The 27,761-nt window shown below is 37.2% G+C and overlaps 1 protein-coding gene and 1 long non-coding RNA gene across 4 annotated transcripts in view; one reads left to right on the forward strand and one right to left on the reverse strand.

The window, feature by feature from the left end:
• LOC143629939 (alpha-crystallin domain-containing protein 22.3-like) overlaps positions 1 to 10,807 on the reverse strand; it is a 58,420-nt gene extending 47,613 nt beyond the window's left edge. Inside the window, exon 1 of the mRNA XM_077099082.1 lies at positions 10,735 to 10,807. Within this exon, the coding sequence (XP_076955197.1) occupies positions 10,735 to 10,751 (17 nt within the window). The 5' untranslated portion in view covers positions 10,752 to 10,807. The remainder of the gene's footprint in view (positions 1 to 10,734) is intronic.
• Positions 10,808 to 13,836: 3,029 nt separating this feature from the next.
• LOC143629933 (uncharacterized) overlaps positions 13,837 to 27,761 on the forward strand; it is a 49,791-nt gene continuing 35,866 nt past the window's right edge. Inside the window, exons 1-3 of one of the 3 annotated variants that reach the window (XR_013153053.1) lie at positions 13,837 to 13,945; positions 14,891 to 14,999; positions 16,520 to 16,602. This is a non-coding gene — a long non-coding RNA (uncharacterized LOC143629933). Of the gene's footprint in view, positions 13,946 to 14,890; positions 15,107 to 16,152; positions 16,446 to 16,519; positions 16,603 to 27,761 lie in introns of those variants that run through there. The other 2 variants (XR_013153052.1, XR_013153051.1) reach the window with 2 other exon arrangements.

Raw genomic sequence — 27,761 nt, forward strand, 5'->3', positions numbered from 1 at the left:
AAGAACCCAGTCTTCTGGTATGAGGATACCAGGTTTTAAAATTAGACATTCTTTGTTAGTGTAATGGGTTAAAAGGCCTTTGTCTCAGATCTGTGAGAGGCTGAGAAAAATGTGTTTCAACTCAGGAACAAAATTGACATTTTCAAATTTTAGAACACCATTACTCACGGTACCCTTCTGAGTAATCTTCCCCCTTCTCTCCTCCCTTAAAGGAAACATATCCACCGTTAAAGATTTGAACTTTGTGAAGTTGGGAGATGTCTCATGTCATGTGCCTAGAACAGCCACTATCAATATACCAAGGTCTGATGATATTCCTCCATAGCTGTTCCTTCACGATGTGCGAGCTTAGTTAGGTTTTGGTACCCAGTCCATAGTAATGCTAGGTAAGCCTGATTTATCTAAACCTGCCACGGGTTGCCATGACATGTCTTCCCGATTATCTAAGATCGAACAGGATTGCTTGGTCACTAGAGATTTAGGCATTCGTTCATATCTTGTTTTAGAAGCTTTATTATTTGTATGAATGGATGGTTTAGTCTCCGGTTTGCGAGCGGAAGACACAATTGACTTTTACCTCTGAACTTGTTTCGATCCAAAGCCGACTTGGTTCTCGGGACAGAAGCCGAGTTCCCGTGACGCCTCTTAAACAAGTTACGCTTGGTCTGATGAAAGCTTAACCTATCGGCCTTGTTTCTTTTCCAATCATCGTCAGAAGGATTTTGCCTCATGATACCTTGATTTATTTTGAGGGGTATTTCGAGGCATATTCCTCTGATAATATCCATAATATGGGACATATGGACGGAGTGGACAATTTCTAGCAATATGACCAGGAGTGTCTACAATAGTTAAAACACGTTTGGCGTTTAATATATAATTCATTGCGGACTACTCCTAGTCTTAATATGTTGTGTGAGCTAGGTTTCCTCACTTTGTACCTAACACCTGACTTATGGCTTGATTTATCACAATTATGAACATTTGAAATTCATTCTTTAACAAACTTAGGTGATGAATATTTTTGAGAACTATTATTTTTATCAAACTTATTTAAAAACACACCACCAGATTTCAAAGTTTTAGAAGAATCAACCACACAATTGTCTTTGCTCTTAAAAAACATAGCCCACACAAACATTTTATGTAATAGAATTCAAAACAGGCAAATTTAAAGGAGCATTAGAGTTAATGTCTTTATTATTCAAAACAGATAAGTCATCATCCTCATCAGTCCAATCCTCAACAATTACTTCATCTGCACATGAAGCAAACACATTAGTATCATTCAACCTTGAGATTGATTCAGTATCATTTACTGAACCAGGAGCACTTTTGCCATTTTTAGCTGATTTACAATACTGCATTGTTTTTACCTTTTCTTCCTGCTCTTTGGTAAGAGAAAGACCAGTGTAGTTATCGTTATATGGAGGGGGTACAACACTGTACCATATACCCTCACCAAAGTTTTCTTTCCACCATAGTTGACTTTCAATCACAAAATTAACAACACTAGAGCCATCAAATTTTTAAAATTGAATTCAGCCTTTTCAAATTATTAGTTAACTTAGCGATCTCTAACTTGGAAGCTTCCAATTCAGCAGTTAAATCAGCAATTTTATGTTTGGCATCTACGTGGTGACAACACTTTACGCTAAAATCAGATTGAAGTTTAGAAAATCCTTTTTCTGTGCCTCAAGTTTTTCTTTGAGAGCTTTCTCGAATTTCTTAAGAGTGAAATTCTTAGATTTTATTTCTTCCATTTCTCTAATCAAGTTACTATTGTGGGATTTATATAAATCTACCTTAATAATACAAGATTGAGAACATAATTCAGAACTTACCTCGGATGAGATGGAAGGAGCAAAAGCCATGAAAGCAAATTGAAGTTCCTTAACTTGTTCTTCAGCAACGTTCTCTTCTTCAGCAACCTAAATCCGGGCAAAATTAGCAGTCTAATTACCAATGCTGAGAGTTGCCATCTGATCATTCCAAGAGAACTGTTGAGCTACCAGTCCCCGTTCACTTTCACCTGAACTAGCTGTTTTTTCTCCACTTGCATTGCTTACCGGAACCAGTTCCCTTTCTCTGTTTCCTTCCTTATTTGGATTAGTGGATTCACGAGCGAAGTGACTCGGTTCATGACAGTTGTTGCACCTCAGAGTGTCTTTGTAGAATCCCACCTTCTGGTTAGTTGGAACACTCCAGTTGTTTCTGCATGTTCTCTTTGTAAATTTCTTCGCACGAAACACTGCCATGGCTATTTGCCAATAGATATTCATTTCCTCCACATCATCATGATGGATTTGATCCAACTCAGCAGCTACAACTAGTTGAACCAGATCTCCAGCAAGAAAGACGTTGTAGAAATTCATGAACCCTGCCATCAAGGTGATGTTTTCATGAGTCTCCTTTGAGATAGTGGGAATCTGATTGGGAGATTGACTGAAAGATGCTTAAGGTGTTTGGGGCTTAGCAACAGAAACAAATTGTTGAACAGGTTGAGGAAAGAACACGGGAGTTGGCTGTGGTGGTGCCTGAGTGAATTGACCTTGAGTAGACTTAAACATTGAGAAGTTATTCTTAGACTGTTGTGGCTGAGTGTACTGCCCCTGATAAGATTTAAACATTGAGAAGTTGTCTTGCGAGATGAGAGCATTATGAGAAGCAACACTGTAACAGGCCGCATTGTAGGAATTGGCATGATTTATTGCACGATGCTCGTCATCCATGTCACAAGCTTTAATAATTGTCATTACCTCTGACAAAGTTAGCCTGGCGAGATCCTTTGTCTTCTTGATCACGGCAACATTCATATCCCATCTCTGTGGCAGGGAATTGACCAGTTTATTATTTGTCTCAGTAGCGGTCAATTTTATGTTGCAGATCGCGATTTAGTCACCAGAGATATAAATCTCTGCAATTGTGTTTCCAAAGACTCTCCCATAACATGATTGAACATATTGAATTTTTGTCGTAAGAGGTCTTGTCGTCTTCTTCTTATGTCTTCATTTCCCTCATACACTTCAATGAGGGCTTACCATAAAGCCTTAACAGACTGTAATTCTCTAAATCCCAAGGCAATTTCGTGTGAAAGTACCATAGTTAAGGTAGGAAGAGCCTTTTCATCCTCTTCAATTTTTTGAAAATATGCGTCGTCATACAATTCGACAGCCTTCACAGCCATTTCATCAGAGTTTTTTCGTTGATAGGTGATAGCTTGAGGACCCCGAACAATGCTTCTCCAAATCTTTGCAACTTTCATCTTCACATACTTTTCAAAACTAAACTTCCACTCGGAAAACCCCTCATGAGACAATAAACAGGGTACACGAGTAGCAGTTCCCATGATAGAGTCCAATTCCTGATGCAGAGCAACATTTGATGATTTATTGGTTACTTGGTCCATTTTAAGTGAAAAACTAATTACTGCTCATAAACAGAAGTCCAATTGTAAGTTCTGTTATACTGAGGCCCAACAGAACAGACCCAGATGCATAGTCAAGGCCGAGATAAGAAAGTTTTGACTGAGAACTCAATAAGTCAACCAATAACCATGAAAAATAACCTAGAAAAATTAAAATTGACCGAGAACTCTATAAAATCAACAGAGAACCCTTCAAGTTGACCGAAAACCCTAAAAGTCAACATAAAACACTTGGAATTGACCGAGAACCAGCAAAGTCCATCGAGAACCTAGAGATTTGGCCGAATACCCTTAGATGATACCGAGAACAACCAAGTAATGGACGAAAACGATCTAAATTGCCCGAAAATGATCTAAAGTGCCCGATAACGCCCAAAGAAGATTTTGACCATATAAGTTTGGTCACAACTAAATCCTGAGATCACATGGACTTGAATTTAAATCAAAATTAGATCAATCTTCAACCAAATAACCTCTTTCCTTCTCCGACGAGTAGTTCACCGGAAATACAAACACCACGGCTTACAAGATAATCAATAAAACACAATTTTTGAATATGTAATATAACAACCGAGCCTAGAATAGGTCAATAGGCTCCGATGCCAATTGTAAGTCCCGTAAACGGATCTTTCAATGTGATATCATCTAAACTCATTGTTAGGCGGAATATAATACGAGTGGATTCAATGAAACGTAAGTAAAACACAATATAAACACGATAAGATGCTTCAAAACACAAGTATATTCACATCGGGTGCTTAAGCACAATGAGTTACAAAAGCCAATACTTCTCTCACGTCTCTCTCTCGATCTCTCTCTAACGTCTGCCCAGATTAACCTAGCTACAAGGTTTATATAGTAACTACACACAAGCCTAACACTACCTAAAATCCCACCGAGATCCATATGATCTCGGTTCACAATGTAAGCCCAAAACCTAAGTACAAACCATATAAATAGTAGCCCAACAAATTTCGTCTATTTAGTTTTCTTCAATTTCATTTAGTACATTTTAAGTCCTCATGATAACTTTCATTATACAAATTTTCATCATACGATTTCAATCATTCTAAATTTTTCTCATGACAATTTTACTTTGATTTCTCAAGCAATTCTTATTGTATAATTTTTAATTGCCTTTGATTTCCTCATACAAATTTTCATTGAAATTCTATTTTTTATGACAATCTTGTTTATCTCGATTCCTCATTTCACAAAATTGTTTATTTTACATTCTCATGACTGTTTTCAATACACAATATTATATAACCTTAATGGCAAAATTCTCATTAAGTAATTTTTTTCTCATGAAAATTTTCATTATACATATCGATACCTGATAAGAACAAATTTCACTATACAATGTACTTATTTTGATCCCTCATAGTAAATTTTATTTAGATTCCCATAAAGATTTTATGTTGATTCCTCATCAATTTTGTTTTTATTCCTTATGGTAATCTTCAATATACAATTTTTTTTCATTTTTTTAGTTCTTAATATAATTTCCACTACTTAATTTTTTTCTTTTCAATGAGGATTTACGTTAAAAGGATCCGTTTATTCCAAAGTCTCTCTTATAAAAATATTTATATCAAGGCAAGCACGACCCGACGTTTTCATAGCAATACTTATTTAGCGGGATTCGTTGAAGCAATGAAATTGTGATTATTCACTTACTTGTTTCTCAAACGTTCCAATAAAACCCTATGTTTTAAAAATTTTATTGATACCTCATATATATATATATATATATGTATAATCTTCACGCGTGATTGAAACACGAACAATCTGTGGTGATTCACAAAAGTTTTCGGTTTTGCATGCTAATATCAATTGGTAATTTTGTTCTTGAAATTGCATAAATGTTTCAGCCTTTTCAATTTCAGTTTTGTTGTTTGAAAATTATAAAACTTTCAATTTCAAAGTTAATGTTGATCAAAATTCCTTTAAAACGCAACCACAAGTTCCCGAACAACCTCACTCAAACTATCATCATAATCAACCCTTCATTACCACCACTACAACTCCCTCCTTCCACTACCATATCTTCACACGAAATGAGTTTTGCCTTAACCACGAAGAGACGAAACCTAAGTTATAGCCTCACCAACTCAAACTCCATACAAATCCAAGATGTACAAAATCAACCCAACAAAAAGCCCCAATACCGACACTTTTACCCTATCTAACACCTACCAATTTCACTATTCTACTATTACGAAACGTCGACAAGCACATCAACTCATTCCTTGAACACACACAAACCAAATTTTACCAACCTGTGACCCAATCCTTTGACCCATACTATGTCAAATCACAAACCATGTTTTCATACCGTTACCACCCGAACTTCGAGCTAAATACCAAAATATGTACCTGAACCATCTTCGCAAAATGCATATACAAACCGAATCCAAGCCCAAACTAGTCAATCTTAACTTATCCAACCCATCAAGGTCAAACAAACCCAAGTAAACCCAGCTCCAGAAGACACTCTAGAACCCACTCATTCCTCAAAAGGTTCCTAAACCATCCATCATTAAAGCCTAATCCTTTACATACACACACAAGCCTCATTCCCCTTATTTACGTTTTAAAAGTTATGTATTTATAACGACTTCATGTACTCAAATCTTTATTTTAAATTATAAACCTTTGTTTTCAGGATAACGATTTACGCTTATTCATAATGCTCATTCCTTTATAAATCCTTTTCATTTAAAAGTGATATTGTCACAACAACTTTACGCACTCGAAATTTAATTTTGGATTTCATTTTCAAGATTGTTCAATAAACTATTTACATGTTTCGCTATATCGCATTGTCGCAATGCTTATTTCATTTAAGGTGATAATACCATAATGACTTATAAACATGAAGTTTTATTTCGAATATTGTTTCAAGATTTATTCAATAACAGTTTACACATTTCATTATTTCTCGTTGCCTCAATGTTCATTATTTTTTTTATGAATTATTTCTTGGGATGTTTCCACAACAACTTTATATACTCGATATTTCAGTATGAATTTTGTTTATTCCGGATTATTCGATAACAATTTATTCGTTTCATTACCTCACATTGCCGCATGTCTCATTCCTTTTACGGTTTATTTTCAATAAAAGCGATATCATCATAACAGTTCTATGTACTCAAAATTTCGTTTAAGAATTTTAGCTTTCAAGATTTATTTGATAGCAACTTAGGAGTTTATCTAACGACGCGCTACCGCGATGCCCAGATATTATTTTTCTTTTTATTGGACGGATATAACCACTTTGCTCGAAATTTTGTTTTGAATTTTTCAATAATATGCGATTTACATACTTCATCATTATCCCAAGTCTCATTTCTATTATGATGTTCTTTATATTTTAACAAGATATTTCTATAACAACTTTATGTACTCGAGAGTTCATTTGTGTTTTGATTATTCATGTCTGAATTCTGGTTATTCGGTAAACAAATTGTGTGTTTATTATGTACTACTTCAAACCTCATTTTCATTACAATTTCTTTTCTTTTTAAATGATATTTCTATCACGACTTTATTGTTCATGATAAGCGATATTTTATGCATTTTGCCGCATGACCTCATTTACTCAATTAACGGCCTACGCATGGTTGTCCACAAACATTGGCACTATTGGAAATTGTTACTATAATCATGATTATATAAAATGTTTCACAATAAAAGTCGTATGCGCATTTTATCATATTTCTTCCATGTTTTGTTAAGTTAAACAATTGTTCTTTCGTGTTTGATACATGGTTACGACCTCAAGTTTAAACTTATTTCACAAAATTATGCCCACAAATGCCTAAGACCTCAAGTTTGTTTCACATGTGAAACTCATCGTACGATTTTATTGTTAATTGTATCGTTGTTTATCTCAACATAAAGTTTTCACTTATCAAATTTATCATTATCACTTGTTTTGGTTTATCATGTCTCATTTAGTGCAACAATTACTCAATTATAAGCCTTGATATTTTCCGTGATAACTTTTGACCTCAAGTCCTATTTCATATTTCTTACTCAATAACCTCACTTATTCGACCATATATTCTGATTTACCCGTTTCATAAGACTCATTTTTTTCCTTGCAAATTTAATAGTCTAATTAGTCTAATAGATGATTCCATTTCATTAGCCAACAAAACATTCATTTTTTTCATTCATTCAGAATATTGCATTTTATTTCTGCATACCAAACACTACTTTAAAATGTTTAAATTTTAATGTGACTTGTTGGGAAAAAAATAAAATTCACATAGTTTAATTTTAAGAGAAACTAAAAGAATTCATTTAACCAATTCAATTATCAAAACTGATGTGTAGCTTAGTTGGTCTTGGCCCCTGAGTTAAATTGATGCATCAAGGGTTTTATCCGTGAGAGACTAGGGTTCGACCCCGTTAAAGGGGTTTCCCTTAAGCCAGTGTAAGGGCTATTTTGTGTGAGGTTTTTCTTAAACGCTCATCAATTTTGACATCACATGGACCGGTTAAGACAACATACTAGTTGGGGTTGGCAGAAGCTTCCCCATGTGATGGGGTGCGTCACATGATCCGATAGTTGTAGTTAAAAGAAAAAAAACTAGTTCAATGGTCTCCGTTAAATAAAAATAATAATAAATTGTAAAAATACACAAGTTTGAACTCCCTTTCAACAAATAAAAACTACTCTCTTGTCCGAAATATAAACCCGCTGCCGCCAACGTAAAGCCATGCATCCGCCTCCTCTCAAACCGAACCACCATCAACAACCACTTTTCCGTTGTTTCCACCTCTCCCCCCTGATCCAAACACCACCAAACTCTCCGACCTAGAAACCCTAATTACACAACAACTCCACTCCATAATTAAAACCCACCATCGCCAAAACCCTAACCCCATCACCACCTCTCTCCCATCTACCTTCACCATCCCATCTCTCTCCTCCGATTTCTCCACCCTCTCCCACAAGAACATCATCAAGTCGATTTCTTCTTCACGACGCCTTCAAGAACCCCGTTGTCCAACACCTGCTTCAATGTTGCTGGGTCCACATGCGCTGGCAACTTGAAGGAAACCGTGAAGTCACCCGGTGGACACAAGTTCTGGGTGTGCATTTCGAACACCATATTATGGGAGTTAACCCTCTTCCCACCGGTGCTCGATGCTCCTTCAATTAAGATTGTTCCATCTTCTTGGACATCACACTTAAACTCTGCAAAAGCCGTGTTCGAGTTATGGCATGTTTAACTAAAAGGGTCATGTTCGGGTTGACCTGTTTAACCCATTTAAATAAAAAGGCCAACCCACTAACTCATTTATGACCTCGCTAACCAATTTTGCCCATTTAGATAAATGGGTTATCGTGTTCAAGTTGACCAACTTAACCCGTTTAGTTAAAAAGATTGACCCACAATAAGTGGCCCGAGTAGATCACCTTGAACACGATAACCCATTTATCTAAAAAATGGGTTAGATGGCCCATAATTGTGGGTCAATCTTTTTAACTAAACGGGTTAAGTTGGTCAACTTGAACACGATAACCCATTTATCTAAATGGGCAAAATTGGTTAGCGAGGTCATAAATGAGTTAGTGGGTTGGCCTTTTTATTTAAATGGGTTAAACAGGTCAACCCGAACATGACCCTTTTAGTTAAACATGAATCCGGTAAAGCAACGCGGAACAAGAATCCGTCGTCACTATCGTAAACATCATACGCCCCAATAAGTGGCCCGAGTAGATCACCAGCGGCGGCGCCTTCAACCATGAATCCTTTGATGGATAGTATTTGCTGTAGCTCTTCCACAGTCGTGGACTCATGCAGCATAACCATTGTCGGATGATTCTGTTCGACAGTATCAAAAGGTGGGCCCGTGTACGGGACCCAGTTTAACGGGTCCACATCGATTGGAGCTTGGTCAGCCCAGTCCATGTTAGATCTGAAATTCACAACCCATACACTTATTAAGTTTAAACAATTACATTATAAAAACCTTACCATCACACATACGTACATAAATACAAAGAATAGAAACAAATGTAAAATATCATAAAAAAGCATAGTTATTGCTTTTGAGCTCAAATGATTAGACAAGCGAGATACCGAGGGATGAGTCTACTAAGTCGTAATGAATATAAAAAAACAATATATGAATATAAAGACAAATTTAGACAACAACAATAAAGTCCTACAAAAGTCACAAGTTTGGACATAATAAAGGAAATGTTTGAACTCATAAAATCATTTTAACAGTCACGATGAAAGAGAAGCAAACATCTAAGCAAACAATAATCTTCAAGATGCAAAAGTATGTATAATAGCTGGCAAATAAACAAATTGAGAAAACTGCATTAAATCCAATTTAAATTCACAATGAATAAAATACGATTTAAATTCACAATGAATAAAATATGAATCACCTCACAACATAGTTAAGATTTTTAATTATATCCACCTGCATACCATACAATATTAAGCTTTGAAATGAGATTTAAAAAAAAAAAGGGGATCGATCGTGTAGCCACTTTTCTTCTCCGATCTCAACGGTATAAGTGGGCTTTACAACCTTTGTAAATTCAAATCTTTTTATAAAGAACATACAATAGGTCCACATACAACCATTATAGAAAAATGAAAACTAGGAGTACAATGAGCATAATTATAAAGAAAACCTTTATCAAATCATATCTCCAGGTTATGATAAAAATAATCACAATAAACTAATATATTCTTGTAAATTCCACCACACCAATTAAAGATCACAAATCACAAAAATATGACAAAAGACCCAGTTTTTAAATTTTATATTTTGAGTTTAATTTTTAAAAAATGAAAGATTTTGAGACTGTACGTGAAGAGAACCTACTCATTTAAACTTGACCAAAAAAAATTTTTTCACACTAAAAAGGACAAACATTGATAGGACACAAATTCCATTTTGAAAAAAATAATAAAAACTTCCACACTTTATAATTTATAACAAATATATATACACACACATAAAAAAACCCTGAACATTTTACAGATAAATTCATAATCTTGAAAACAATTTCAAAACCCTAAATCATCATCAAGAAAATCAACACTATAAAGATCAAATTTACTAAAAAAATGGGATAAATTCAAACATTTACTGAAAGTAAATCAGTAGAAAGAAATGGGTCAAATGTAGCTACAAAACATCAACAAATTTTAACAACAAATCGATTCGATACCAAAAGAGAAATTAGGATTTTGTAGCAAACCCCATGAAAAACACGAAATTGAAATAAAGCATATATCTTGAAGATGGGTTTAAGAGCATACGCGTTGGGAGAAGCCATTGGAGAAGAAAAGCAGAGGAATTTGGAGAATGAAGAAGAAGGTTATTGAGTAATTAGTAGCACAGGTGGGTTGCTTTGTGTGTTAAGGTTCTTGTTATATAGAGTAAGGGTTTGACTTGATATCAAAAATATTTAATGCGAAAGATATTTTTGTTTGATTATTTATTTATTTTTTGGGGTGTTAATTTGATAATTGAAGTAATTTCAAGTTTAATTGGTATTTATTTAGTAAAACAATATAATATCAAATATATTCATCTAGTTTGGAACATTTATATTCTTATTTTAAACTTGTATTCATGTTGTGGATGTGGATGGTTTTCTTTTTAGGTTTTAAAGAACATGGGTTGATTTGAGATAACGTATATGATTTTCTACGGTTTCAATTTCTTTTACCTATTTTTAGATATACGGTGTGTTCTTTGGTTTTATCAAGAGTAATCATTGTGCGTACGTGTTTTCGCGGGCAATCGGTCTCACTTTGATTTCAGATTGGTAAATATAGTTTTGGTTTTCAGTGGGTTGCGTATATGTGCTTGGGAATGTGTGTGGTTGTGGATGTTTATGTTTATGTGTGTTAATTAGATTTGTGTGAGAGAGAGATTTAGGAAAGTGTGTGATTTGGTTTTAATATATGTCTGAATCTAGCATTTCATATGGTTTTCAATGGGTTGTGTGTATGCGCTAGAAAATGTGTGTTTATGGATGTATGTTTTTAGATATGGATGTGTTTGTGTGAACACGCACACTTGAATTGTATGTGTGATTTAGCTTTGATTTATAAGTGTGTGATTTAGCTTTAATGTGTTCGAATCTAGAGTTTTCTTCAGTTTTCAGTGGTTGCGTGCATTTATTAGAGAACAAGTGTGTTTGTCGATGTTTATGTTTTTGTTTGCACACTTGATTTGTAAGTGTGATTTAGGTTTGATTTGTGAGTGTGTATTTGATTTACATTGTGTTAGAATTCAGGGTTTGGAGGCGGTTAGTTGCAATACCCATGTTTTCGAAAACCAATTTTGCAGGAGTCAATTGGAAATAATTTAAATAACAAAAAGTTAATATCTTTTGAGACAAACTAACGGAAGTTTAAAATTTTCATAAGTATCTTGGCTAATAAATCAACGTCGTCAAGATTCTACACAAAAAAAAGAAAGAAAAAAAAACGCAACGAGTGGTTGTGGGTTTTACAACAGCGACAATTTCCAACCATAATCATGTGGAATTCATGATAGAAATTAGGTTTCCATTAAAATAAAAATATATAACTATGTGTTTCGGACCCACAGTCATTTAAGATTACATTCCAAAAATCCAATAAAACCACACGATTGTGTTTCCAAATACATAGTCGTCTAAGATTTGTTCCAAAAAGCAATGAAAACATACAAGTACACGTTTCCAAATACATAGCCACCCAAGAACATAGAAATTTACAATATTGATAGTTATGTCAACATATTAACATCAACATTAGTTAGTATTAAAAGGCAACTTGGGTTTGTGTCTTATATACACGGTATCTAATATACAATTCTCAAAGCCTGTAGTACAACTGTCTAATGCATATTTTGGTGGTTTTTTCCACGTGTCTTTGCTGTGTGATCTCTCTTTCCACGTGTGTAAATTCTACCTTCCCACTTAGTTTCCTACTTTCTTATATCGACATTCGAAGAGAGAGAGATAGAAAGCAAAGTAGAGAGATTGGGAGACCGTAACTCAATGTCATTGTAATCGACGAAGGTGATGGAGGTGCATAGGGTCGTGGGTGATAGCGTGGCTCAAAGTTTAGATGGGAGGATTGATTATTACAGAAGGTCCGTAACAACACCAACATTGACATGTTAGTCATCTATGACTTCATTTGTGAATTAGGTTTGTTTTTCTATTAGAGCTTTGATCCATGTAATCTATGTCAGATTTCCTTCTTTTGTGTGTTATCTAATTGAGTAATTGACTTGTTAACTTTCGCATAGCACAACAAAAACATTCAAGGAAACAATGCACTATTTGGAAGAATCTCATGCTTTCAAAATCAACAATAAGATATGTTTTTTTTACGAATTGATTATAATAGCCATATATAAATATATATATTACTACATATTTTTTTCTTACAATGCAAGCTAGCTTCTATTTTTCGATATATCTTCCGATATGTTTTCTTCGCCAATTTTATGTGTCCATTTCTTCGATTATAGTTATCATTTGCAACTTTTTAACGTCAATTGGGTTACATAATCCATGGTGTGCTCAACTAATTTGCTGCTATTGATTGAGGATAATCAATGGGAGAATGAGAGTTTGATGATGGCGCCAAGGTTTCCAGATTATATCTTGAAGATGATTGCGTGCCTTGGGATTTTATTGTTAGTTGATCAGGATCAACTTGAGCATGGCTGCATAATAAAATAAATTAAGGTTTCAAATTCATGTTTATTGGATGTTTCATGTTCTCCTTGGAAGTTATGCCCTAGGCCTTGGGTTTTAGTTTATGTTTGGCGTTCCGAATTGTTCTTCGTTTTTAGTTGGGTTGAGTTCAATCGGTATTTATGGTTTATTTAGATTTATTTAAGGTTTTAATCGTTAATCAAAAGAATATGTTACTGTAACCATGTTTACTTTAGTTAGGTGCTATATATGTTGTATGTACTTTTAGCGTCAATTTATTGCTTAACTACAAAGAATCCAAATTTTATAGGTGTTTGTTAAAGACTAGGTTTGTTATGATGATTTAAATTATTTAATTTTTTAGAAAACAACTTCAACCAGAGTTCATGGATCATTGAGTTCAAACACTTTTGAAAAATTTGCTTAAACCCCTCCCTGAAGAAAGCTTGGCCAATATAAACATTTGAGCATCAATAAAACATTTGGACCGAGGTATGTATAAAACATGACTAAACATATAGGTTTTGATTTGGTTATAAGAGGTTTTAAATTTTAGACTAAAATGTCTTAAAAATAGTGAATTTGAGGATGAACTTTTGGTCTAAAGTTTTGTTAGCCACGTTTAAATGAATATAGGTCCATAATGAAAATTGGAAAATAAAAGCAAATTACGCCCAATCATATGAAACCCTAACTTTGTCATAACTGCTTCTCCGATCACCGACACCTCTGAAACCGCCATTGCTAGCAGCCTTCCGCCGTGAAGCATCACTCGACACCTCTCGCTCCACCGATTATTTCTTCTGGTATGTTTAATTTCTCAGTCCACATATATGTTAAATGTCACTTGTTTAATTCGTATGGTACTATTTGATTTTGTAATTAGCTGCCACGGATTTTGAACGATTGTTAGTATTAGCGTTTAGAGCACTCACACATATCTTCAAAGCTAATCATTCAATTTCACATGGAGTATCAAGCTTCTTCATCTTCATCTTCGAATCACATACTCTTATTTCTTTGAACTATTCATAATCGTTGTTCTATAAACCCTAATTTCGTTAAGGGTTTAATTCGGTACTTTAGTTTGGTGAAATTGAAGCTTCGTGTAAGTAATTCGTGTCTATAAATTAGGCTGTCAATTCAACTGATGAAGTGTTTGATGATTTTGTAAGCCCTAAATTTGTTAATAATTCGATTTGGTACTTTAATTTTATGAAATTGAAGCTTCGTGTGAGTAACTCGTGTCTAGAAACTTACTTTCGTTAAGGTTTTGATTTTGTAAACCCTAATTTTGTTAATCTTTCGATTCGGTACTTTAATTTGATGAAATCGAGGCTTCGTGTGAGTAATTCGTGTCTAGTACCTTTGTCGGTTTATTTCATAAAGTGTTTGATTAGGTTCCATTTGGTTCTAATACCTTATCTCTGTGATGATTTCTGAGTATTAAGAGGAATAATTATATATGTATGTTAAATTTCGTTTATGTTACTTTGTTAATAGTATAAACGATTGGTTCATATGAGCATAAATATGTTGTCCTAAAAATTTATTAAAACTAAACTAAACTGTGATGGGCCTCAATTCCTAAAATATTTAATTGAGTATGTAAACAAATAAACAAATGTAAACTAACAAACATAAGTTATGAACGAGTACAGATAAATGACCAAAAAACTGTGAATGTTCGTTCGTTTATTAATTAAGCGAACATACCATATCTTAAGTATATATGTATTTTGTAGTTTTAGGTTTCTACTAGGATCAATGACCAAATTGTTGATCGGGTTGTTGATTGTGGCCATATATATTGAAACTGTAAAATTGCTTTTAAGTTGGAATGATGATGTTAACTTAAAGGTATCTTGATGTCAATCGTTTACTAATTGGCGTTAAGAGTTATAAATTAGAACTTGATCAAATTTTCGGTTTTATCATCTAACGGGTCAAAAGGTTTTAAGCATAATGTCACATACCAAATATTTGAAGATCGAGATGCTTAATTTGTGTTGTAACGCTTGGGTTTGTTGGCTCGTCCTGGACTTCATTGGGCACGGCCTCAGCGGGAAGGAAGACGTACATGTCTAGTCGTGCTGGCACGACGAACGCATCGCTGGTTGCGAGCTGTTGCCGCTCGCCTGATGAGTCCAAGGCAGGACGAAACCTGCAGACCCTGATCATGAGCGGACCGATTGGCGCCATACAGAGTCAAAGGGATAACTCCGTGACAAGTGGTATCAGATCAGGTCGAACCTCGGATACGTTGGAATGTGTACACTCAAGCAAAAAGATCTTAAAAATGTCGAGAATGAGTTATGCAATGGTGGTGGGAGAAGATCGAATGGTCTTTGTAAGCCGCGAGTATGGGATCGTGAGCTCCGCCCTAGTTCAATGAGGTGAAGGACACCGTGTTCGTGTTAAAATTTTTACGGTGTGGCAGAGCCATAATCTGGGTTGAAGTCTGCTAATATGGCGAACTTCGGCGTCACATAATCCGACGACATAATTAACCGACACGGCTAAGTCACATTTTGGCTGAAGTACCGGGTGTCCCATTTATCAGAGTGAATCATTCTCAAAACGCATGGCTTCGGCTAGTGAGCTGGTATGGGACGGCGAGCTTGCCCTCCAGACAGGCATGGCATAGGGGAAGACCAACGTCTAAGTCTTGCACGTCGGTATGGGAAGACATGTGCATGCACGAGGACTTGCATGGTTATGGTGGTGGGAGAGTGTCATGGACCAAATATTTGAAGATCGAGATGCTTAATTTTTGTTGTAACGCTTGGGTTTGTTGGCTCGTCCCGGATTTCATTGGGCACGGCCTCACGGGAAGGAAGGCGTACATGCCTAGTCGTGCTGGCATGACGAACGCATCGCTGGTTGCGAGTTGTTGCCGCTCGCCTAATGAGTCCAAAGTAGGATGAAACCAGTAAGCCCTGACCATGAGCGGACCGATTGGTTGGCTTTCGGGCGCCACACGGAGTCAAAGGGATAGCTCCATGACAATAAGCTACGAAAGGATATTGACATGTCAAACGTGTGGAAATTTATCCAATATGCATATTTATTGCATGAAACCTCCTAAATAGCTTAAGTTATATTTTTTTGGATATAAAAGGGGAAAAACTGGGATGAAGGGGATATGGAATCTGGTTTTCATGAAACTGGTAATATGTTGCTATGTATTTGGAAAAAAATATGTAAAAGTGTAGTTCCTTGTGTAAATTTTTTTTTACATATAAATAATGATCAATTACATAGACTAATGAACATGATGCAGAAGCTGAAACTAAACTGACTGGCAAGCTATATGTACTTTTTATGTATAATGACAAATTATACAGGCTGATATTCACGGAAATTGCATTCTATTTTAGTTTGCAAAAACAAACTAAAGAGAACAGACGTTGAGGCAGCAAACTTGGATGAAGGGAACATAGGAGCTGTAACTGAATGCACCAGTAAGCAAGATTGTGTGATATGTTTTTTAATATTTATGTAGTGATAATATGTATTATGTGTGTAATGTGATGTTATGTATATATGTAATATTCAATTTCGGAGGATAAGGAGATGATTAAGGAAGAAGCGCCATATTTAACATTGGATTTCGCTTAATGAAACAAGAATACGAGCCGGAAGAACGGTTAGTGAGGGGGGCATGCTTTGATGAAGTTGGTACAGAGGCAGATACTTGTAAGTATTAGTCAATTGTGTTAATGTAATTAATTGTTTTTTCTAAATGGTTAATATGTGTGATTATGTGTTACATATCTTTTGCAACATCTCGTTTTCCAGTTTCGGTTAATAAAAATAATAATATTAATTTTATTGAGTTGGGCTTGTGTTGGTTAAATAAATATGGGTAGTGGACCTGGATTAATAGGAGGAAGAAAGACCATGGGCCTAAGCCCATGACCCATATTATATAAACCATAATTATCAATTAATCCATCCATTTCCACTCATTCCATACACCATCCAAAACACACACTTAAGCTCTCTCCCTCTTTCTCTCTTTCTCTAGCCGAAACCAAAAAGGAAAAACCGAGCATTGATCCGAGGTATGATAGTATGATCTTATATGGATCCAAACCCGCTAGATCTAATCGCGAAACGATGAACCGACACCCTCAACCGTTAAAGTCACGAGGTCCGGATGGAATCGGGTATAAACCAATGGAAAGACGAACTTAGGGGTCACCCTAGCTCAGGTCCGGATCAAACGGGACGAAAACAGTGAAGAAAGGTGGAAAAACAAGTGAGATCTCGCTTTTCCGGCGAGATCCCGGTTTTCCGGTGATGACGACGCCAGAAAGGCAGCACCGGCGATAGGGGAAGGTTTAGGGAATGTCAGGGAATGTTCTGAAATTCTTTGACCTAACCCTAGGCGTGTGTAACGAATGAACTTCCATACTCTATGCCCATTCGTTAAGAAAGAATCGAACGAGTTACATTCGTTAAGCCATTCGCTATGCCCATTCGTTAAGAAAGAACAACGAATGAACTGCCATTCGTTGTGGAGAACTAATGGATGAACCCCCATTCGTTGGAAGGTCCATTCGTTAGCCATATCAAACGAATGAGTCCATTCGTTATGAGAGACCTATTCGTTATGAAGTAACGAATGAGTAGCCCATTCGTTATAGAACCCTTTCGTTGAGAGGTCATTCTTTATATCAGACTAACGAATGAGCTCACGTTCGTTAGATGCTCATCCGTTAGTCCAGCCAACGAATGAGCCCCCATTCCTTAAGGGTCAAAGGACGAATGAAGTTTGATAAAATGACAGAAAGGTCCCCCGACTTAGAATAAAATATTTTAATTACATGGAAGCCCTTAGACTTTATTAATTAATGAAAGATACCTTTAAAGACTAATGAGTAACGATTAACTAACTGGTCAAAGATTAATGAAGTTAAACCGACTTCGACACTTAAGATAAATTAAGCAAGCAGTTAAGAAAGTCTAGAGCGGTAATTAATATTGTGTTTATTAAACAGTTAGACACGCACAGCTAAAGAAAGGAATAACCATTAACGGTGAACGTAACAGGACGTAGGTAAGTTTCTAGCCTCATTTCCTTGTTATGTTTTCAGGGTTGTGTGCATACTCAATGTGAATGTTAATACACTTACCTTAAGTGGTAAGTGTATGTCCTAATGATAGATGTGATAGTTATATTTATATTATGAATGTATGCTTGTCGGTACGTAAATGATCTTCGGATATTGCACGTATCGCCAGGAAAGGTGAGTTTTACATAAGATGCATGAATGATATATGAATGATTAAGAATATATCTATATATATATATGAATGTATATAATAGAATGTATGTGTAAAGAAGCGTAGGTATGATTGTTTGGAAAGAAGGGACCAGACCCTAATAATATCTGAGATAGAAGGGACCAGACCCTAGTAATATATGAGATAGAGAAGAAAGGGACCATACCCTAATAATATCTAAGATAGAGGAGAAAGAGACCAGACCATAATAATATCTGAGATAGAGAAAAAAAGGAGCATACCCTAATAATATCTGAGATGGTAAAGATAGTATGTGTGTAGTATGAAAGTGTGGTAGTACGAAAGAATGCATGAATGAATGTATGAACGTAGGAAAGAAAGGTATCATGTAAAGTATACAACATGTATCTACGGATGTGTACATGAAAGTAAATGTATGAATGTATGTTGCCTGATTAAGTAGAACTCACTCATCGTAGCTAACTTTTAGTATGCACGCAGGTGAATAGACTGAAGCAGTTGGCTTGAGAGAAGGACACATGGCAGGATTGAAGGGACTGGCATCCAAAGAAGTTTTGTCATGATGCTTTAAGTAAACCATTTATGTTTTGTTTTGAAGACAAGTATCTAATGTTAGTAATGAATGATTGAAGTTTTATTTATTCCGCGAAAATTTTTAATTAACTCTGACATTTAGAACTGTGTTTATGAGTAAACCCAACGTCCAAGTAGCGCACCGGGATCGGGGCCTTACAAGTTTGTATCAGAGCATAAGTTTGAGAGAATTAAGCATCCTACATGCTTAGACTCGAACAGAGAATGGGATTTAAGTAAGAAAAGAACGAAGATGCCAGTTCAAGAAATCCATGTGTCACTCAAGCAAGCTAAGTAAGGGTAAAGTATGTGATTAATTTCACATGTAATGTAAGAATGTGTAAGGAAGTTAGCTTAAATGCTAGAGATAGGAGTATATGATTATGTGAACCGTTTTACTGTCTAACTGTTAGAAGTAGAACTAGCACAAGTGGACTCACGAAGGGAAGTGTATAGGACACGGAGAGTAACGTGATCAGCTAATCACAGCTGGCCACTGTTATTACCTGTTAATCTTACTATCCTTGTACTAAATAGTTCCTTGAGTGATGATGTTTGTGTTTCCTTATAGAATATGAATGACTGGAGCAAGAAAGGTCGTCGGTCGAGGAGGTTGCACTGGACGTCGTGGTAGCCCGCGTATTGTATGAGAACCTTCTGTAGAATCAGCTACTAACACAAGGGAAGAAGGAAGTGAAGCTGGACGGAACACGAGCAACAACGAAGGGTATCAACTTGACCATGTTGTTCAAGTAGCCATTTCTCAAGCTGTAGCTGATGCAGTGAAAAACCTGCAACCTGAAAAGTCTACTGGGAGCCATGCAAGGACTGCTGAGAGGTCTGGAGAGAATGGTAAGAAAGCTGATGATGGAGAAGGTGATTCGAGCGAAGTTCGATCTGTGAAAGTTGATGAGAGAAGAGAGGCCGTGGTGGGTGTAACTACAAGGCGTTCAAAGGTTGCGACCCGCCAAAGCTGACTGGTTTAGAAGATGCAATCACTACTTTCCAATAGATTACCGCCATGGACAAGGTTATCCGAATTAGCGAGTGCCGTCCTGACCAAGCAGTGGGTTATGCCATCCAATCGTTTGAAGATGAAGCAATGTACTGGTGGGAGTCGGTGGAGCAGAGAAAGACTCAAAAGAACATGGGGAGATGAGATGGGATGACCTGAAGGAGTTAGTGATGAGAAGGTTTTGTGCTGATGATAAAGTTGAAAGGGCCGAGATGAAGTTTCTGAACTTGAAGGCAGGTAAGATGACACACCACGAGTATACTACCGAATTTAACCGCATGTCTAGATTGGTGCCTGACATAGTGAATACCGAAGTGTAACATCACGTAAATTTCGGGCCAAAAATGTAAAATTTCCAAAGTCAAGGGACCAATTCTGCCAATTTCTAAACCTCAGGGGCTAAAGTGTAAAATCTGTCTTTCTGACCCATCGCGCTACGCGATAGGGTCAAGAAAGACACCCATCGCGTACCGCGATGGGGTGTCTGACACAACGTGACACGTGTGCCATGTGGCACACGGTGGCAGCACCTGCTGCCACGTGTCACCACGTGTTGACACGTGTGGCTGCGCCTGCCACGTGTCAACACGTGGCAGGTCTAGGTCTGACACAGCAGGCCTATATCTCGCTACGCGATAGGTTGGCCAAGTGACCCATCGCGTAGCGCGATGGGGTCAAATTTCGGCTATAAATAGGAGCGCTACGGGCATTTCCCAAACCCACATCAAAACACAAATTTACTCTCTCTCACTACTCTCTCCCTAACCTCGAAATTCGTTCCATTGATCCACCTCGTTTTACGTGCCCCGAAACCTCGATATTCGTGACATTTCTCGACGATATTCCAAACAAGAAGAAGGTGATGTTCCGACAATTTTCTCAAAGCGCGTGCCAAAGAGTGTTGGTGTATTGAGAAGCGTGCCAAGTGAAAGAGTGTTGATCAAAGCGAGCATTGAAAAGCTAGCGGCGTCAAGGTGCTGCCCAAGTGACTAGGGTTTATTGAGCCGACAAAGGTAGGCATGATGTTCAACCAAATAATAATAAAATATTATGAAGGCTTAATGCCCTAAGTCGGAAATTATACTCGATGATTAACACAGAAATATATAACAAAGAAAATAAAGAAAGAAAGATAAAATATATATATATGTATATGATTATTCTTTTATTAAAGTATATTATTTAAGTATAATGAGTATACTTAAATAATAAAGAAAAGAATACGTTTCTTAAAGAAGAAGAAACGTCAGGTTTTATAAATAAACTAAAGGTTTATAAAGATTACTTTTTAACTAAAAGTAAAAGAGAAAATGAACTAAAGGTTCATCGAGATAAATAAGACTAAAGGTCTTAAGCCGTATCGTTTATCCGACTAGTGAATGTTATACTCGTACTATAGGTGCGAGATAGCGAAGGAAGATTAACGGACGATGTTGGAAGCCGATTCCATTGAAAAGGTGAATACGTCCCACTTTTACAAACTTGTTTTCAAACAAACAAACGTGTTATGTGTAAACTTTACATGAGACTAAGTGTCTCTAAAAACATTGTAAATAAGAGTATAAGCCAGCCCTCAGGCTATGGTATACGTTTGTCTGGATCCTTACATATGTGAAACGCGGTGGGCACATCGCACCACGCTTGGTCACGACCTCCAGCCAAGATGGGCCGGACCTAAGTGACGTCCGAGTGGGGAATGGACATGTGTATGTTTGTAGTACTTAAGTTATGTCATAAACGCTGCGGTGTTTCGCTGAGGTGACCTAGTGCAGAGACTCGAGTTTATAATGATTATTGTTTTAACTTGATTATTCCTAAGCCAAGATGGGTCGAGGCTTGCGTGGTCTCGAGGGGTAATTAAGTAAAGAAAATATTTTTGCGTCAGCATATTCACCAGCATCTGTTGCTGACGTATTTTATTTACATTTTGCAAGTAATCATGAGTAGAGCTTGAAAGGACGAAGAAGCTCAAGTATCCGATGGCTCGGACAACTTTTGTAAATATTAAAATATGGTGGTTTTGTAAAACATATAAACAAGTAAAACTAAACGAGACCTTCGTCTCGTCTTTTGTATTGTAAATATTTATAATATCGATCATTTGTTTTTATAAAGTCTTCCGCTTAAAACCGTAACTCTGATTTAATTACAAATACGATACCAACAATGGTTCATACTCCTATGCCTAGAATGGGAGTGTGACAGGTTGGTATCAGATCCATCGATCTTAGCGAATTGGGTATCATAAAACAATACCCCAGCTTCGATCCAAGCATAGGAAATAATTAGTTTTTTTATTTGAATAGGGATAAGATTGGTTGGTAACCCTTTCTTTCCCTCTCTACATTCTAAACCACCCAAAGATGTCTTATGAAGAATTAATGAAGTATTATGATAATGAAGCAAGAAGAGCAAGGAAGTATTACAAATTCTCCAAGGACATCATGAGCAAGGATTACTTCGAGTCATTTTTCAACTCCAACGAAGGACCTAGCCAACATCCTAACATGGAACCAAGTCCTATCTATCATTTGGACAATACACCACATGAAGTGTACCAACTGCCGAGACACTCGAGTTATCATCCCACAAGTCTACCTATGTATCAACCATCGGAGGTACCGACATATTATCCTTCCGAAATTCTGACCTATCAACCCATGGAGACTCCACCCCATTACTCAGATCCAATATATGAACCACCAAATCCACACCCGTCATATTATTTCCTCGCAAACTTACCAATCACGGAGGAACCCAAATCTCCCTCTTCCGAATGGATGAAATGTCACTCCGACCAACAGAGGTGGCATACCGGCACTTCAACCACGGATACTGCCAATTCCCACCTCAACAAGAAAGGGCCATCTCACAAGCCCAAGATGAGGGTGACTATGCCGTACGAGAAAATCCATATGCCGGCAATGACTGAAGAAGAACTGGAAGCAGAACCAGAGGAGGAACACGAGGAGGAAACTGACCCTGAGGAAGAGGAATTTCCCGACAACCCGAATGAAGAGATGACACCGGTGGAAGAACCATAATCTCAACAAACCCCAAGTTATGGTTCTGTTGACCCCTACATGCAATTTCTGCAAGAACTCAAGGGTAAAACACCATCAAGCTTTCCACCGTACAATGGTGAGATCCCCTCAGTTGAAGAACAAGCAAAAGAAATACGTGAGCAGAATAAGGCTGCCGACACTTTCTTCAACTACCAATCCGATGTGACTACTTCCCCGTATCCTGATCTAAAGAACCACTTTGACGTAGTGATGATGGGATACCATGATCCATCACCACGTTACAGTTATCCCAATGACATCCCCAGTCACAGGAGGAACACCTGGATTGAGCCTTACATGAGACCAATGATTTTAGGAAGAAGATTGCAGTTGATAGGAAAAAGAAGAAAAAGACGGGGGAAACACTTCTCCGTAAATGCAATAAATTAACAAAGATCGTTAAGAAGTACATGAAAGATTAAGAAAAAGAGGATGGCGTGGAAATAAAGTTTATGTGTGTAATATAGTTTGTTTGTATAATATGTAACATAGGGTGTACTAAGGATAGGGACTTATATATCGCTTAAATGGTATATATAAAGATGTTGTGAAGATATATATCACTGTGTGATATATATATATATATATATATATATATATATATATATATATATATGTGAAATAAATAAAAAAGTATATTTAATAAAGAAAACATGTTAAAATTTCAGACCAAGAAATATAAAGAGTTAAAAGAAAATGTCTAGACAAAGTGATAATCGTTAGGTTTCCCGAAAGGAAGCCGAGAAACGAGAAGCTAAAGGGAAAGGTCCCGAGAAAGCACAAGAGGATCCGATTCCCGAAAAATACATGAATCAAATACAACAAATGATCGATAAGGCTGTTAGAGAAGCATCTAAAAATAAATCCCAAACAAAACATTCTCGATCTGAACATCCTTCTCAACGGTCTGTTTCTAAACCCCGATCTAAACCCTCCCGTATGGATGAAAGTATGCATGAATCAAATGCCGATGGAGGCATGAGACAAGAATTTAAGAAACTTAAGATAAGCGGTTGCTCGTTTAAAGATTTTAAGTATTATGGACCAAAAGAGTTTTACGGTGAAAAAGGGGCCATCAATACCGTAAGGTGGCTCAAAGAGATGGAAACTATAGTGATCACAAGTAAGTGTACGGAAGAAGAAAAAATTCAATACTCCGCCCTGATGTTTAAGGGCGGAGCACACGAATGGTGGAACGCATTAATCTTGAGTAGAGGAAGGGAGCTAATGTATAGTTTGACGTGGAATGAGTTTAAAGAATTGTTGATGTCAAAGTTCTGTCCAATGCACGAGACAGATCAAATTCAAACAAAGTTTTTGGCTCACAAGGTTGTCGGAACAAACCTTCGTGAGTATAACACGAAATTTCACGAGTATTGTCGCTTAGTGCCCCAGCTGGTTACTGCGGAATCCAGCAAAGTCACACGTTACATTTGGGGACTGCCACGTGAAATTCGTGACATGTAAGATCGCACTTGCCACAAACCGCTGACTCCGCGATGGAGTTAGCAGGATATTTGATGGGCGGAATGATCCGCAATAAAGAAGAAGATAAGAAGGTCGTGACGACTCACGACACAAGGAGAGGAGGAGATACCCGATTTAAGGGTAAAGGTGTTGATCAACGAAGGTCTAGCTCCAATTTTGGCATCCCTCAATGCAAAATCTGTAGGAAATATCATAGGGGAAGATGCAACTTTGCTTCCCGAGTGTGTGAATCATGTAATCGACCTGGCCATGCCACGGCCGATTGTTGGAAAAAAAAGATGACCTGCTATAACAGCAAAGTGTTGGGGCATCTTAGCTTTGAGTGCCCCAAGAATAAGCCCGCGATTGGTGGTGCGGGAGGTAGCGGTCAAAAGAATGATCCCAAGAAGGGCAATGCAAGGGTCTTCGTCTTAGACACAAAGAAAGCGGCTGACATGCCGGAAACTATCACCGGTACGTTCCTTGTTAACAACGCTTATGCTCGAGTCTTGTTTGATTCGGGTGCCAACTTAAGTTTTATAGATTATAAGTTTTGTAGTCTATTAAACGAACCTTTAATCAAACTTAATAAAACTCTAAGCGTCGAAACCGCTAATGGCGACATTGTTAAAATCTCCGAAGCTTTAAAAAACGGAAAAATCTTGTTAGTCGGTTATGTTTTGCCTATTCAATTGTTACCCATGGCTCTTGCTGGTTTTGATGTTGTATTGGGTATGGATTGGTTATCCGACAATCATGCTCGTATCCTTTGCAACAACAAGACCGTTGAACTCCATGCCCCTGATAAACGTACTATACGATTTGAAGGGGATAAAGACGCTGGCCAGGTTAGCCTAATCTCTATGCTAAGGGCTAACAAATGTTTAAATCAAGGATGCTTAGCATTCATGGCTTACGTCACCGAGGAATCAAAACCCAAAGAACTTAAAGATGTTCCCATTGTTTCCGAGTATGCCGATGTCTTTCCTAATGAACTCCCCGGCATTCCACCCGATCGTGAAGTAGAATTTAGAATCGATCTTATTCCCGGAACTACTCCGATCGCTAAAGCTCCTTATTGCCTCGCACCAACCGAGATGAGAGAATTGAAGAAACAACTTGACGAACTACTCGAGAAAGGTTTTATTCGACCAAGTTCATCGCCATGGGGAGCGCCAATATTATTCGTAAAGAAGAAAGATGGATCCATGCGGATGTGCATCGACTACCGAGCTCTCAACAAAGTTACCATCAAGAATCGTTATCCACTTCCGCGTATCGATGATTTGTTCGATCAACTTCAAGGTGCTAGCTATTTTTCAAAGATTGATCTTCGTTCCAGCTATCACCAACTCAAGGTTCAAACCGAAGACATTCCTAAAACTGCTTTCCGAACAAGGTATGGCCATTATGAGTTTACTGTTATGCCATTCGGACTCAGTAATGTGCCAGCCGTATTTTTGGATATGATGAACCGAATATGTAAACCTTATTTAGATAAATTTGTAATTGTTTTCATCGATGACACACTTATTTACTCTAAGTCTAAGGATGACCATGAAATTCACCTTCGAATCTTACTTGAAATCCTTAGGACCGAGAAGTTGTACGCGAAATTCTCGAAATGAGAGTTCTGGTTGCACGAAGTGCAATTTCTTGGTCACATAATAAACGTTAACGGAATTCAAGTAGATCCCACTAAAATTGAAGCCATTTCAAAGTGGGAGGTTCCAAAGTCGCCAACCGAGATCCGAAGTTTCTTGGGATTGGCCGGCTACTATCGAAGATTCATTGAAAATTTTTCCCGAATCGTTGTTCCCTTAACTTCACTAACTCGTAAAAACATTAAATATGAATGGGGAACAAAGCAACAAGAGGCGTTTGATAAACTTAAACAAAAGCTTACTCAAGCTCCTATACGGGCATTGCCAGAAGGTATTGAAGACTTCGTGGTCTTTTGCGATGCGTCACATTCTGGTTTGGGATGTGTATTAATTCAACGCAAGAAAGTTATAGCTTACGTCTCTCGACAACTTAAAGTTCACGAAAAGAACTATACAACTCATGATCTAGAGTTAGGTGCCATAATCTTTGCACTTAAGATATAGAGGCACTATCTCTATGGAGTAAAATTTGCCGTGTACACTGATCACAAGAGTTTAAAACACATATTCGATCAAAAAGAACTTAATATGCGTCAACAACGCTGGATGGAAACTCTAAACGACTATGACTGCGAAATTGTCTATCATGAAGGTAAGGCCAACGTTATGGCCGATGCCTTAAGTGGTAAAGAGCACGAAAAGCCAAAGAGAGTCCGAGCGTTAAGGCTAGAACTTCAAATTGATCTTATTGACCAAATCAAATCCGCGCAAACTCAAGCGATCAACGAAAACCAAATCGCCGACGAAAAACGAAACGGCACCATTGACTCGTGTTGGTGCATAGATGTCAGTAGTTCATATGTCTAATGTCTGTAATCGAGTCTGTAATATTGTTTATGTAATTGTTTGTAAAAGCGAAGTTGTTGACAAGTTCGCTTAGGCGAACTTGTTAACCAAGCGAAGTTGTTGACAAGTTCGCCTAGGCGAACTTGTTGAACGAGCGAAGTTATAGACAACTTCGCCTGAGGCGAAGTTGTCGTGTATTTATATTGTTTAACTGTTTACGGTTTAGGGGTTAATCAGTTGGTCAGTTAGTGTTTTGGTTGATCGAGTTCAGTTTACGTGAGTCTATTGACGTGAGTCTGTAAGTAACACGGTTCGAGTTATCAATATAACGTGAGTTTTGTTCGTATCGTGTGTACGTGTGTTTGTGTGATTATATTCTACGTCCGTAACGATCTACACAGGGATTCCGCACCTGTGTATATCGGGATATCTCGTGTGATCCGTCCAGGGAACCTACAATTGGTATCAGAGCTTTTGCTCGATTGTGTGGTTCGGGATATTCACGCGGGTGTAGAATTCGTCTCATTTCGGGTATTACCGGGACGAGTTTGTGGTGTTTTTGCTCATTCTAGCTTCCTACCAGTGTGTTCAAGCCTTCAAACCGTCAAAATCGTCGTTAAAATCCGTTTTTCAGATCTGCAGAAAGTTTCAGTTCGTCAGGCGAAGTTGCTGTTCATCAGGCGAAGTTGCCGTCAGGATTCGTAGGGTTTCAGCGAAGATATAAGGAGAAGCGAAGTTATTCACAACTTCGCCTACCTCCTCAACTTCGCCTAACTCA

The sequence above is a fragment of the Bidens hawaiensis genome, unplaced genomic scaffold (genome assembly GCF_021521415.1).
Source record: "Bidens hawaiensis isolate Kalapana, Puna unplaced genomic scaffold, B.hawaiensis_p1.1 tig00005482_1, whole genome shotgun sequence".
In the NCBI taxonomy this organism is placed as follows: domain Eukaryota; kingdom Viridiplantae; phylum Streptophyta; class Magnoliopsida; order Asterales; family Asteraceae; genus Bidens; species Bidens hawaiensis.